General features: G+C 34.3%; 1 protein-coding gene across 1 annotated transcript in view; it reads left to right on the top strand.

Annotated features, from left to right (window-relative positions):
• The window catches only part of HCN1 (hyperpolarization activated cyclic nucleotide gated potassium channel 1), a 330,541-nt gene extending 315,680 nt beyond the window's left edge, over positions 1-14,861 (top strand). Inside the window, exons 8-9 of the mRNA XM_015589832.1 lie at positions 10,564-10,728; positions 13,951-14,861. Coding sequence (XP_015445318.1) covers positions 10,564-10,728; positions 13,951-14,861 — 1,076 coding nt within the window. The remainder of the gene's footprint in view (positions 1-10,563; positions 10,729-13,950) is intronic.
• The last annotated feature ends 232 nt before the right edge of the window (positions 14,862-15,093 follow it).

Genomic DNA, 15,093 nt, shown 5'->3' with positions numbered 1-15,093 from the left:
ATATCAGGAGAATATTAGTTTTCTACTCACTTCAAGGTCTCTTTGTGGCTATTCATGTCCTAGACTTGAAGAATTCGTTGTAATGTCATATTTTCCTCCGAGATGCTGGTTACAGAAAAACCATTTGTTGACTTAAATTCATACTATACCTTAATTTCCATTTTTTTTGCCTCATTTTTCCAATTTCTCTTTAAAAAGGAAATCAATTTTAGATATAAATCTGGCAGCTACAAAAATTCACATTCAAAAATGCTTATTATTGACATTACTTAAGAACTTGTTAGAAATGCAGTCTCAGGCCCTGCTTCAGACAAACTAAATCCTAATCTGATTTTTAGCAAGGTACCTAGGTGATTCTTATGCATATTAAAGTATGGGAAACACTGCAGTAAAGAATCCAGTCTGAATCAGGTGATCATTAACTACATTAAATAAACCAAGGAAATATCTATTTAAATCTCTTTTTTAACATTCATGCATGCGTGTGTTCATGTATAAGAGAAAGAGAAAGTGAAAACCAAGGGAAAATTTTGGAGACAAATAACTTTTTTGCCTTAGTAGATTTATTTGCTTCATAAATATCTAGTAAATGTATTTTCTATTTAGATTATTATTTTTGCTGTTCTTCTTTTCACTTTGGGTAAGCATATTAAACAACAGGAAAATAAAGCTATCAAGATATGCCTCTAGAAAACACACTTGAGATACCTAAAAGCTGCAATTGTTTGATGAATCTTTTAAAAGCTGGCTGCTTTTTAAAGGCATTTATAATTCAAGGTGTTTGATTAACTTTTAAAGAGTTGAGTGTTGATTTAAAATCAAAAGAAAAGATTTGTGGTGGTCTAGTGGATTTTAAAAGATAGACAGAAGCAAGGAAACTGTGGTCTTACCCTTCTTAGCTTCGATATTTTTATGTGATTCTGTTCTTGTCACATAACAGATCCCCTTTAATCTTCCATTTATCCCGAGAGCTAAGATGTGGCTAGTAATGATTGTTTCCTATCTACCTAACAGATATGCTGAGAGTCACTGAGATAGTCCATGAAGTATTTTAACTTGCCAAAGAGAAGTAATATAAATATATCGTAGATATCAGTTTATAAATAGTATTGTGTAAAGCTGATTTTATGCAGACATTAGGCAGTTGAAGAAGTCATGATGGAATTTCAAGACATAGATATCTGAAGGAAGAGGAAGGTGCAAGAGGCTAAGGAGTAGAAAATATAAACCTTAATGGAAACATCTACATATCCAACAATCTGAAACAGTCATGTCATGAACGTGTTTATAATTAACAACTAGATGAAAGATAAGACGAATGTAACTTCTGGTGGATATCGCCAATATATGGTTCTTTTAAAATAAAATTTATTGGGGTGACATTGGTTAATGAAATAATATAGGTTGCAAGTGTACAATTCCAGAACACATCATCTGTATATTGCATTTCATGTTCACCACCCAAAGTCAGATCTCCTTCTGTCACCATATATTTGACCCCCTTTACTCTTTTCTACCTTCCTACCTTTCCCTCTGGTAACCACTGTGCTATTGTCTGTGTCTGTGCATTTTTGTTTGTTTATCTGTCTTGTTCATTTATATTCCACATATGAGTGAAATCATGTGGTTCTTGGCTTTTTCCATGTGACCTATTTAGCTTAGCATGATACTCTCGAGATTTATCCATGTTGTCGCTCATGGCAGTATTTCATCTTTTCTTATGGCTGAATGGTACTCCATTGTTTATATGTACCACATCTTCTTTATCATCTACCAGAAGAATGAAATATAGCTATTTATAATGTTGTGTTCAAATGTTAGAACTTTGTTTTATGAAGAATATTTCCATTCCAGTATGTCATTCTGCTTTCCATTTATTGATTGATTCATTCATTCCTTATTTCTTGAACCAAGTGATATTATGTTACTAAACCTATGGTAAGTGCTAGACAATTCAAATGTGATTATTGCACTTTTCACTGAAGTCCTTATAGTTTAATATAGAGAAATATATAAACAAATAAGTCCAATAATGTGCCATAGGGGCTAAGATGCAAGATGATCAAAGTAGAGTGAAGGCACAAAGATAAATTTTCCCTGGGGTATTTTGGTAAAGATGTCTATGGGTTTGAACCCATCTTACCTGAGACAAGTCGAAGGAATTGGTATGGTTAGTTTATGAACAAATTGTTTTCGGGAAGGTGGAGGGTGTGGGAGATGATAGCTATATTTCACAAATTTAGAGAATTATTTGATATATGAAGCATTACCTCTTCCTTGAGTCTAGCAGGTAGAACCAAAATCACAAGGAAAATACAAAGAGAATAGAAGGAACATAGGGCTAAAAGGAAGGGAACTCATGTTTTAAGAGTTCCCATACTGTGCTAGGTTTGCACTGGGCACATTATAGTCACTATTTTAGTTAACCTTCATTACAACTTTGCCAATGCATAACCTGTCTGAGGTGCCACTACTAGGTCAGTACTCAAAGCCCCAGGTGATCACCCTTATCCTACGTTTTAAGACAAATGAATTGACCAAACGTACATGGAGAAATAAGGTTTGTTTGGCCAGGCAATAACTTTAGGTGATCCAAATATTCATAAATAATAGGATGCGAGTAGTAGAGGACACTAATGACAGTGCAAGTTCAACTATATCTATGGGAATTGAAATAATCACTTATTTCTTTAGAAAAAAAGCAAAATTGGCACCGATTATTAAATCATCATGATCTATAATCTATGTATACATAATTATTTATAATATCTGCATTTGAAAATTTGTTACATCCAATCTCTGTTTCAAAAACTTACAAAAATGTAAAATATTTTAAAACATATCAAAAACTACAAAACTAACATCTATTTAATGTTTTATCCTTCTCTAAATTTCTTTAGATCCTTATTCAAATTCATTTGACACCTAAAGTGCTTCTACCAGCCAAGCTTGATATGCAAGTTGATCTAAGCCAAATGTTACCATCTCTTATGCCATAAGAGATAGTATTTTACTAGCTCACTGGTATATATATGGAAAAATTACCAATATAAGTATAAAAAGAAATCAAAAAAGTGATATTTCTTTTTGAACATTATTATGCGACACTGGATTAGAAACCTAAATAATTTCCAGAAAATTAGTATTTCAAGACTCAACAGAGAAGTACTTTTATTTCATGATATCAGGTACAGAAGAAGGGTGCAGCTATGTACAAATTTTCCCATAAAATCTAGAAACTTTGATTAAACATATCACCTTACAAATTTCTACCATAAATTCATGGTTAACTCTGTATTCCTGCAATGTCAAGCTCTGGTTTAGAGGTCAGGAAAATATTTTTGCGCTGCAAAATTTTTGAGGCTATTTGCCCTACTTTATCAAATGACTATTCAGATAGGTCACTGTAATGGCAGATGGACTGAAATGTTTATAATCAGGATTAACTAATGTCAGAAAAAATAGCATGGGGTGGTTGATATATCTCATACCCTAAGGATTATTAAAAGTATATAGTGTGGTATGCCAAATTTAATCTCTTGGAGCATACTTCTTATGATGTTGAAACTGGAAACAGAAATTTCTAATGTGCCTGTGATGGGACACATTACTATCATTTTCCTCTTGGGTAAATGAAATAACTTATCCTATAAAGAAAATAACTTATCTTGTAAAGAAAAACAGGAAAATAATATAAAATTAAAAATAATATGCCAAGTCCTCATTACTTTTGCACATCATTATAATTTAGAAGTTGCCAGATGCAAGGATCTATTTCCAAGTAAATTTGCACAAAGAATCTTTTTTTTTCTTTGCACAAAGCATCTTAAAGAAGTGATTACATCACTAAGAAATTTCTAGCTGAGTTCAGAGAGTACACAAACAAGAAGAAAGCAGAAATATTGAAACAATCAACAGGCAACAGGGCCTAGAAAATACGCCAGAAAACCCTTTTAAAAGCTTATATTCATAGTCTGCGCTCACTTCTTTGGGAGTTAAACTTTATTTCATTTTGCATTCTATTTTATTTTCCTTGTGAAGTCAATGTGAGCACCCAAAAGCAAGTTAATTTTCTACCTGGTGAGTAAGGACACATCTACATTAAACAGTACCTAACATTCTAGATACTTTCTTCATTACAGACATTGCACAAAATCCTCAAAGACATGTTGTCTATCTTAAAGAAAGTATATAAAGCATTTGGTAGTTTTATTACAAATGAGAGATATCTAGCAGAAGAACCAATAATATATGACATAAAACTTAAGGGTAGAATTTAGTGTGGTCCTTGGGTTTATCCACTATTAAAAATGATGTACTCATAAGCATTTTAAAATAATTTTCTCTGGGCTCAAGTATGCACTGTGAGGGATACAATAATGTTATTCTATACTCACTGTCTTTAAAATGCCTTAAACCAGCTAGGGTGACAAAGTTAATATTTAGGAAACAATTAGAAAATCTAATACAAGAAAATTAAAATAGTAATAAACTAATATATACATAATCTCTAAAGAACCTAAAGAGTAATATGAGATACAGATGACTAAATTTGTTTTTTCTCTTCATCCTTTACACACACACACAGTAACTACACAAAAACTCACTCTAATATCTAACACAGGACTCTCCTTACTCAATAAGTAGATCTTCAAAATAACAATATCAAGAGAAAATTCACAGGGAAACACCTGCTCCAATCATATTCAATCTGGAAATTCAGTTCTTGAAATTTAAGACTCTTTTATAATCAGAAGGTATATTTTTTCATTTCTAAGTTTTTGGCATTTCTTAATTCTATTATTCATGGGAAACAAAAACTATGGATGCTTTAAAGAAAGAAAGGACTATTTAAATTGTTCTTCACACTGACCATTGACTATATGACTCTCATAAACATATACCTTCATTTGAAGAAATTATTGAAGTGATTCTAAGAGATAATGGCTTAAGAGTTTTGTGTTAGTAATGAACACAGCCATTTTAACTTCTGAAGGGACCGTTAGTGTAAATCTATATTTCTCCCTTAGTTATTCCATAGGTGATTGAAACTCATTTTGTAATGTGTTGCTACTTGGTTCAGTATTTTAATTCAGCAAACATTAATCATCAACTAGATCCAATGAAGGCACTTATGATATAAAGATCAATGAGATTTTAGACATAAAAAATTACTAAAGTCTGAAGTTATAAATTAAACATTAAAACTTCAGAGATTTAATTGAATTTTATATTATACAGATAGATAAAGTAAGGTGCAGAGAATGTAAATATTTGTCCAAATTCTCACAGCCAAGAGTAATCAGTTTGAGACTATAGGACAGGACTTCAATCCATCAAGTCAATACTCTTTATATTACACCAAAATAGCCCAAGAAATTTGATGTATATAGTTGAATCGGTGGTTAACCATGATTGCTACAGATAATCTTCAAAATAGCCTTCTATTTCATTAGTTGCAAGAAATTAGCCAAATTGATGTATCAGTTTTGATTCCAAAAATCACAAAAAGTAAAGAAATATATTACATACAATACAATTTAATAATTTAAATAAAATTTAATAAAGAAGTAAGATTTGTTGAGCAATAACATCTCTGAAGTTTTGTATAAGAAATATATGTATATAAGCAATATAAGAAAACTTTAGGGTAAGATCTCCTAACACATATACTAATTTTTTATATAAGCCTAAAATATTATTTAAAAAGCATCCTCTAGGAAAATTTCTTTTCTTACCAATAGCAATATTTAATTGATCAATTAGTAATGGGGACCCATATCATGTAATATATCCACATCTACTCCATTTAGCTACATATATTGTATATCCATTATATGAGGACTGCAGATAGAGAAGCCAGAAAATCCTTTGCAGAGAATGATTTAGATAAAATATGAATAAACTTATATTTATGCTAAAATAAAACTATTTTACCATATCTCTAAAATAACTACAAATACCGATAGCTATTTTTTCTAACGTTTAAATTTATTTTTTAAACTACAAAAGTAACATAAATATATACTTGTGGTAAAGTGTCCAAATAATTTTTAAGCATATAGAAAAGGAAATTAAAGTCCTTTTCTTAATGAAGATGATCCTCAGCACATGTCTTTATCTCCTCCCTTTGCAAAGATCAAATTAAAAGCAGAAAAGGAATAAAATGTAAACCCAGACCACGGAGATCTGATGCACGAGTGTGTATTTGGAAACAGTCAGATGAGACGCTGTGACACATTTCTAGAAGACAGAAAATAGATATAAGAGTGGAGTGTCAGATAATATTGGTTTCCTGGCCAGCAACCATTGCCCTTTCTTCCTTGTTAATAGAATTTGGATTTTATGTGGCCAGCAACACATACAATCCTAGTGATTAAAGTAATATTTACCTAATTCAATCACTAATAAAAGTTATCTTACTCCGGATTACCAAATATTCCTTTTTAAATCCTCCCTCGTAGCTAAAGGTGGTCATGTAATACAGTTCTGATCAGTTGAGGAGTTAGAGAAAGTAAGTTATGGAACTTCATTGTAAGTTTTGCCTTCATATAATAAAAAGAAGTAAATATGGAAAGTTCTCTCTCTTTGGATGCTGTTGGGTGAGGATATAGATATAATGCTTGTAGTTATTGCTGTCAATTTGTGATCATGAGAGGAGGCCAAGCAAAACAAAGTCATGCTAGCACAGTGCCATGTCGCCACTGCTAAACCAACACTGACCCTGCCTGACCCCAGACTTTTGCTTTGTAATATAATTAAATTATTGTATTAGATATGCCAGTGTTATTCAAGCGTTCTGTAACATGCAGTTAAAAAAACTTTTAGAAATGAAGGATATGGTGACGGTTTCATGGGTGCATGTCTTTGTCCAAACTCATCAACTTGTATACATTAAATATGTGCAGTTTTTTATATGCCAGTTATACCTCAATAAAGCTGGAATAAAAATTTTTTTAAAAAGCTGGAGGGACATAAATTGTATTTCAAGTTTCATCGAGGAGAATAGCAGTGGTGTTATGGACTAAATGTGATGCCCTTAAATTTGTTATTTTGAATCCCCAACCCCCAATGTGATGGTGTTTGGAAATGGTGCCTTTGGGAAGTAATTAGAGTTTAATGAAGTCATGAGGATTGGCCCTTTATGAGGGATTAGTGATCATATGAAGAAAGGAAGAAACGGGAGCTCTCTGTCTCTCTCTCCCATGTGGGAGTGCAGTGAGAAGATGGCCCTCTGCATGCCAGGAAGAAAGCTCTCACCAGAACCCCATGTCACCCTGATTTTGGCCCTCTAGTCTCCAGAACTGCGAGAAAATAAATTTCTGTTAAGCCAAAAATTGGAATATACGGAAGATTGTGGCTAAAGAGAGAGTAGATCTCCTGGCAGATCCCTAGAGAAGCTGCTAGCTAAGAGACAGCATGACCATGGAGGACCAAATGAGAAGTGAGGGGGGAAGTGGTGACTTACCACAGGTCTGCATATGGTGCAATGGACCCCAGTCCCTCAATCCACACTGCAGAACAGCCTGTAGTCAGGCATTCATTCCACTGGGCAGGAAAAGTCAGTGGTTCTTCCACAAATCAATTAAACAAGGCAGAGTACTAGAATGATTCAGGGAGATAGTGGTTGTGGTAACTGTGAACTAAATAAAACCCTTCTCATTCTGGCATTTAGGAAAATATGAGGACAAACTTCCCACCCATTCACCCTAAAAAGAAACTCCAGATCAATACATTTGATGTCAACCTGAAGAAATCATGCAACATACAAAGGAAAGATCTAGACACAGAGACAAAAATAATGATTCCAGAGTAAAGAGAAATAATTCAGAAAACAAAATAAATTAAAATATAAAATACAATAGAAATAAAATATAAAAACTAGAGCTCTTTTGTTTTCATTTAGTTTTATTGCAATAAATTTTACATATATAATTCACCCACTTATAGTGTACAATTCAGGTTTTTAGTAAATTTGCCAAATTATGAAACCATCACTATATATCAGGTTTAGAACATTATCATCACCCCGTAAGATTCCTTGTGTGCATTTACTGTTACTTTCCTTTCCCACTCACTGTCCCAAGCAACTACTAATCTGTTATCAGTCTCTGTATATTTGTCTTTCCTAAATTTTTATGTAAATGGAATCATATAATATGTAGACTCTCATATCTTGCTTCCGTCACTTATGTTTGTGAAATAAACTGAGATATAGCCATGTCGCATCATATATCCATCATTCAAAACCAAAACTCAACACCTATCAGGAGACAGAGGATATTACATTCACAACAAAAGAAAAAAATATAATGAGAAAAAGCAACAAACATAGGAAAATGGAAAGCATTTAGAAGTTTAAAATATAAGTGCCAAAATAAAAATATATTTGAAAGAATGGAGGGTAAAGTTGAGGAAATCTATAATCATAATCACTATGAGTAAGTTTATTTATATTCCTTCATATTTTTTTCTATTCTGTGCACTTAGCTATTAATTTTTAAATAACATTTTTGAACGTTATACATGTCGACAAATAAAATAATTTATATAGAAGAAAGTTGAAAAAAGAAAAAGATGTACAGAACAACTGCATAAAAGAATATTTTTCATCCAGAGAACAATGTTTTGTTGTGCCATCTTATTTCATTGCCATCTTATTTATTTATGTCATTATTTTGTGATCATTTTTATCATATTATAATTATAGTCTTGTGTCCTGCTGTTCTGACTTAAACTTTCATGACATTTCTACTGTTATCACATAAACTTTAAAAGCTTTGCTTTTAATAACTTCCACATAATTGCCTATGAATCTTGATTTGTTAAACATTTAAGACATTTCCATATTTTTATATGTATGTATAAATTTATAATGTATATTGCCATAAACAACATAACTCTAGTTACAGACTATTTCCTTTGGTCAGATTTCCAGGTGAAATTCTTAGGTTGAAGAGTATGGATACTTTTTAAGACCTTTCTTTCATATTATTGGTTTATTTTCCATAAGGTTTATAACCATTCTTTAGACACTTATAATATGCAGATTTTTAAGGAACACTAAGCAGTAAAACATTTTTCATCAGCTTGTTTATCACAATGTGGCAATCATAAATTTTATAACATGGCATTAGTACTGTAATGACACAGGAATTTAATTTGAGAGTAGTGTTGAAAATACTTTCTTTTATTATATCATTTAGATTAGAGTAACCAGCAAATTCTATGGTATGATAATATGCTTTATGATTAAATATTGACCAAAATAGATTCATCTTCCTACACACACCAAATACTCACACACATACACACACACAGGAACATGCACACAAACATGAACGCTTCACAATATTATTTATTACATTTGCAACATGTTTACGAGCATGCACAACATAATTAGGTGGCATTCCCTAAAATCCTCTGTCTTCCCAGATCGGTTCAGTTGTGCTTCTTTACTAGTTCCATAATGCCCGCATTCTATATTATTGTTCTTACCAGATTGCATTTAAATTAATTCTTAATTAAGACAAACTCTTTTTCTTTTTACCATCAGCATATAAGTAATAAAGTAGATACTATGTTTGATTCATATTTCCAACCCTAATGTCACATACATAGCACCTGCTACATAATTTATTCCTGATGTTTTTCAATGTGAACTTAACTTCTTTAAATAAGTTCAGAGGAGTGTGAATTTAGTCTCATTGCAATAATTATTTTTCTGTATTTCCTCCTGTTAGGAGACTGTGCATTTCAGAAATAATTCTGCCATTCCTTTATTTAAATTGGTTATTCTGAAGCTAAACTTTTAAATTGTTTCTAATTTAAAAAAAAAAAAAGATCAAGGAGTTTAATTAATAAATGTTGGATAATGAAAGAAAAGTTATTGCTTTTATCGTTTATTTTGAGAGCACATAAGGAAATCCAATTTTGCAAATATTTGCTTACCGTATATGAGAATCTAAATTTCAATGAAGGATTCTCCTTTGAAATTATTTAAATAGAAAGTCTCTGTGTGCAACTGGAATAAAAAAATTATATTGATCTTATTGGGACTATATGAACTACATAAGGCATGCCTGTAATGCATTCAGCTGATCTGGCTTGGCTTGATCATAGAACTTTCTAAGCCAATGTTTGGGTTCACTTTGATTTCTGTCTATATGGTACCATCTGCTTTCTGCCTTCCAGAATTCACAAAAACTTCTGTCTGAGCTTAGTCCCTTTCTGTCTTCAACTCCATTGTGGATTTATTCTTCTCTTTTCTGAATCTTTTATATTATTCCGTGGGGGTTGGAATGGGAGCCGGAGAATAGATAAATCTATTTAAGCCTTCCCTTTCAAGAAAAAGCCTCCATTTTTTTTTTTAAAAGGAAGATTTCAAGATTGAGTATTGGCAATTGGATACTTTTAATTGTCAGAAGGAATTTCCTGATAAAATAGAAAATGCTGCTAACTATTGGTTTCTCATACTGTGAGACTTTTTTTTTTTTTAATTGTTGGAGGCCTTAATGGCCTTTAAAAGAAAATTACCGAAGAAATCTTTCCTTCTTGTTTTAGAGATTTGCCTGCTGACCAAGGGACGCCGCACTGCCAGTGTTCGAGCTGATACGTATTGTCGTCTTTATTCACTTTCTGTGGACAATTTCAATGAGGTCCTGGAGGAATACCCAATGATGAGAAGAGCCTTTGAGACGGTTGCCATCGACCGGCTAGATCGGATAGGTACTCTCTTTAGTTTTCTATCTTTATGCATAATTTAGTTTTAATCTAGTGGACTGACACATATTTGCAATCATCAGTCCCAAATGCTAGTTCATAGATTGCTCGTTAATTAGCATAGAAATAGCAATTAGCTGTAGCCCTATTTCTAGAAAGATCTTTCTCTTCTAAGTGTTCTAGATTTATTTATTCATCTCTGTTTTTACTAGCTATGCAATCTGATTTCCCCAGTGATGCCAATACAATTTGAATCTTCAGGTAAAAAGCAATGATAGAAATTCTAGATATCATTACTATAGAACTAAAAATACTAATGTATGAGTCTACATTACAAACCAAATTTTATCACACGGATTTCTTTTTAAGGATCAACATTACATTTTATCCTTATATTAAAAATTGAAAACTTGTGTTATGTAACTGTCTCAGTAAAAACTTCTTGAAATGTTTGTAATGCAGACTCGAGCAGAAAAAGCCTTGCTAGAAATGCCCTACATAGATGCTTTACTTTGCAAACATCAGTTAAATTTAGTCTTCTCTACTCCCAAATAAAAATATATAAATTAGGCCTTATTAGTTACACTAGTTAAGAGATTTGAATAATTGCCATAGTAAAGTTAGATTAGATTGGCTTGCAGTTAACTTCCCAAGATATGCTGGAACATTCTGATGTCAGAAGGTGGGGTGCATCCATTTTCCACTTCCAGATTCTCCTCCCCCACCCTACTCTGCTCGCCTCCTTTCCCTGATTGACTCTACTAACCTTCACATCTCAGTTTAGACATCACTTTCCCGTAGAAACCTTCTGTGACCTCCCACACCCTAATAGGCTGAGTACCCTGGCTGTGTTCTCCAGTACCGGGGGAAGTTCCTCCATTGCAACACTGCTTTTATCATTGTAATTGTGCTAGAGATGCTAAGCTTTGTAAATGTAGAGATCATGTCTAATTCACTGTTAACATTCACAGTACCTAGAGCACAGTGAGTACTACTGAAGAGAGGTAGAGAGGGACTAAGGAATCAATGGACTCAAAGGAGATGGGGTTGGGATCACTTGAAAGTAAACAAAGAGGTATTTCAACTGCTTCACTCTTAATTAAAGGTAAGGACTTGTGATTGTTAGGTCAGCGTTTCTTCTGCACTTTGCATATTTCTTTCCCTGTGTATTTGGAGGACCACAGACTACATAAGGATCAGAAATTATGTTAGAAAAGTAAAGGTAGTATTTGGACATTGACTTTAGGCATAACACATACATTGGAAATGCATATTGACAACTTGGAGATTTAACAGAACATAGTGTCCTGAGAGACGCTGCTCATAAAAGAAGTGAGTGCTCCTGAGGCATTTTCACTTAATTTGAAAATAAGTTCTTTCTTTATGGCGTGTGAGTGAGTGTTCATGGTAGAGCTAGAGACTAATTTCTAGCATATGAGTAGTTTCCTAAACCAGTTCAACGTCTTTAGAGAAAGCATTAGAATCAGGATACTTCCATAGAAGATACCTGTTTATCTGATACAGTTTCACTCTGATCGAATTTATTGCAGTTAATTTTTTATAAGAAAGTTTGATAGAATGGTTTGTAATCAATAATATGGGAAATGAAATTACTAGTAAGCACCAAACATTGCATTTTTTATCCTTATAAAATTCTAACAGTGCATTAAAAGTTATAGTATTTTTCCACAAAGTCATAGATACTTAGATTATGAAGTGCTATGATCACATGATCATAAAGAAATATTATCCTTCTCAGTTTTGTGGCCATTGCTTAAAAATATATACTATAGTTAGTTAAGGGAATATTCTACATAAGCATTTATATTTATTACTAACCTAAAAGTGTTTGTTCTTTGGGAAATTCGGACAATTTTTCCTGGAGAGTGGTAACCATTTATTCTGGCAGTCATTTTTAAATGATTGCACCCTGAAACTAATAGTATATTGTATGTCAATTATATATCAATTTTTTAAAAAAAAATAAAAAATTAAATTAAAATATTAAAAATGATTGCTTTTCCCAATATCAAGTAAATTATAACATATATTTTCATTCAAAAATATATCTTGTCACTTTGGATGTTGTACTTTATTTAGTGTTGTGGCAAATTGATTCACATTTAGTTATCATATTCACCTGGGTATTTTATCAATAATATCATTGAAAGTCACTGATTTTCCACTCTTTCACCAATTTACTATTTATTCTAATAGTTATTCTGCCGGAAATGTCTGCTAATTGCAAACCACTTCAAAGACAATGGCAGGAAGGAGAGGTAATGGTTGTTGAGGTTCCAGAGTGAGCTGAGAGCCTGCTATGCACTAGATCCCTTGATCCTCACAACTTTTCAGAAGAGGAAAGATTATAACATAGTTCTCAATCTGGCTACACATAAGAATCCCCTGGGGAAACTTGCTGTTAAAGTAACATGTCTGCTTATTGGGGATGGAAATTAGTATGTTTTAAAGCTCCAAAGATGGGAAAAATATGCAGGCAGGGTAGAGAATCACTGGCTAGGGCACTGGTCAAAAGCAAAGGCCTTTGCTTCTGAAACTTGCACGAGAATAGCCTGGGGAGTCTTAATAAAATGCAGCATCTAGTTCAGCAAGTAGATGAGGCCAAGAGACTGCATTTCTAGCAAGCATTCACATGATACAGATGTAGCTGGTTCGTTGTCTATAATATATCTATGATCAGATTTACTGTTTTCCCTTTCCAGCCCTGTTACTTATGAGCCCTGTTTTCTTGGGCATTGTTCTCAACCTTGCTATGTCCCAGTCTCCTTTCTGGTAAATAAAACATATCTACCTGCAGCTTTTTGTAGAGTGCCTGTCACATAGTAAGTGTTTCATTTTCCTTTCTTGAAAAAGCAGCTTTCAACTTAAATTTTGATTCCAGGCCCATCCTGATCCAAATGTCCTTTCTTCTCCCAGTCTTCAAAGTAGCCCTCATGTCAAATATCTCCATTTCTTTTGTAAGATGGCTTTTGCCATGTTACAGACATTTCAACTGGACTTGCATAGAAGGTAAGGTTTTCCAGAATGATGCAGGAAGCCTGAAGGGCAGGAGCCACATTTCTGTTTGGTGTCTGCAGGTGAGTACTTGGCTTTTCAACCTCTTCTATGGAACTCAGACAGACTTTTGTCTTCAGGAGCCACTCTCACTTGGAGTTGCCATCAGTCATTTGTAGGCTTTCTAAGTGCTTATTTTTCTTTCACTGACAGGAAAGAAAAATTCAATTCTTCTGCAAAAGTTCCAGAAGGATCTTAACACTGGTGTTTTCAACAACCAGGAGAACGAGATCCTGAAGCAGATTGTGAAACACGACAGGGAGATGGTGCAAGCAATCGCTCCAATCAATTATCCACAGATGACAGCCCTGAATTCCACATCTTCAGCTACTACGCCGACCTCCCGCATGAGGACACAATCACCGCCGGTGTACACAGCAACCAGTCTGTCTCATAGCAACCTGCATTCCCCCAGTCCCAGCACACAGACGCCCCAACCGTCAGCCATCCTCTCACCCTGCTCTTATACCACTGCGGTCTGCAGCCCTCCTGTACAGAGCCCACTGGCCACTCGAACTTTCCACTATGCCTCTCCCACTACTTCCCAGTTGTCACTCATGCAGCAGCAGCAGCAGCAGCAGCAGCAGCAGCAGCAGCAGCAGCAGCAATTACAGCAGTCCCAGCCACCGCAGACCCAGCAGCAGCCCCAACAGCCACAGACACCCAGCAGCTCCACGCCGAAAAACGAAGTGCACAAGAGCACTCAGGCTCTGCATAACACCAGCCTGACCCGAGAAGTCAGGCCCCTCTCAGCCTCGCAGCCCTCGCTGCCTCATGAGGTTTCCACCTTGATTTCCAGACCTCATCCCACTGTGGGCGAGTCCCTGGCCTCCATCCCTCAACCCGTGACAGCCGTTCACGGCACAGGCCTTCAGGCAGGGAGCAGGGGCACTGTCCCCCAGAGAGTCACCCTGTTCCGACAGATGTCATCAGGAGCCATCCCCCCCAACCGTGGAGTCCCTCCTGCACCTCCTCCACCAGCAGCTGCTCTTCAGAGAGAGTCTTCCTCAGTCTTAAATACAGACCCAGATGCAGAAAAGCCACGATTTGCTTCAAATTTATGATCCCTGCTGATTGTCAAAGCAGAAAGACTCAAATGAACTGAGAATATTCTCAGATCTTATTTTATTCTATCTCCCGGTACATCCCTATAGCCTACTATGAAGAGATATTTTAGACAGCTCTGGTCTACATCCAAAATGTAAAAAAGAAATAAATAAATATATATATATATATATGTATATATATATATATATATACACATATATATATATATATTCATTCCACTTTGAGAGA

Source organism: Pteropus alecto, unplaced genomic scaffold (genome assembly GCF_000325575.1).
Source record: "Pteropus alecto unplaced genomic scaffold, ASM32557v1 scaffold73, whole genome shotgun sequence".
Classification (NCBI taxonomy): Eukaryota; Metazoa; Chordata; class Mammalia; order Chiroptera; family Pteropodidae; genus Pteropus; species Pteropus alecto.
The sequence above is the reverse complement of the archived record's forward strand: the minus strand, read 5'-3'. Positions and strand labels throughout refer to the sequence as shown.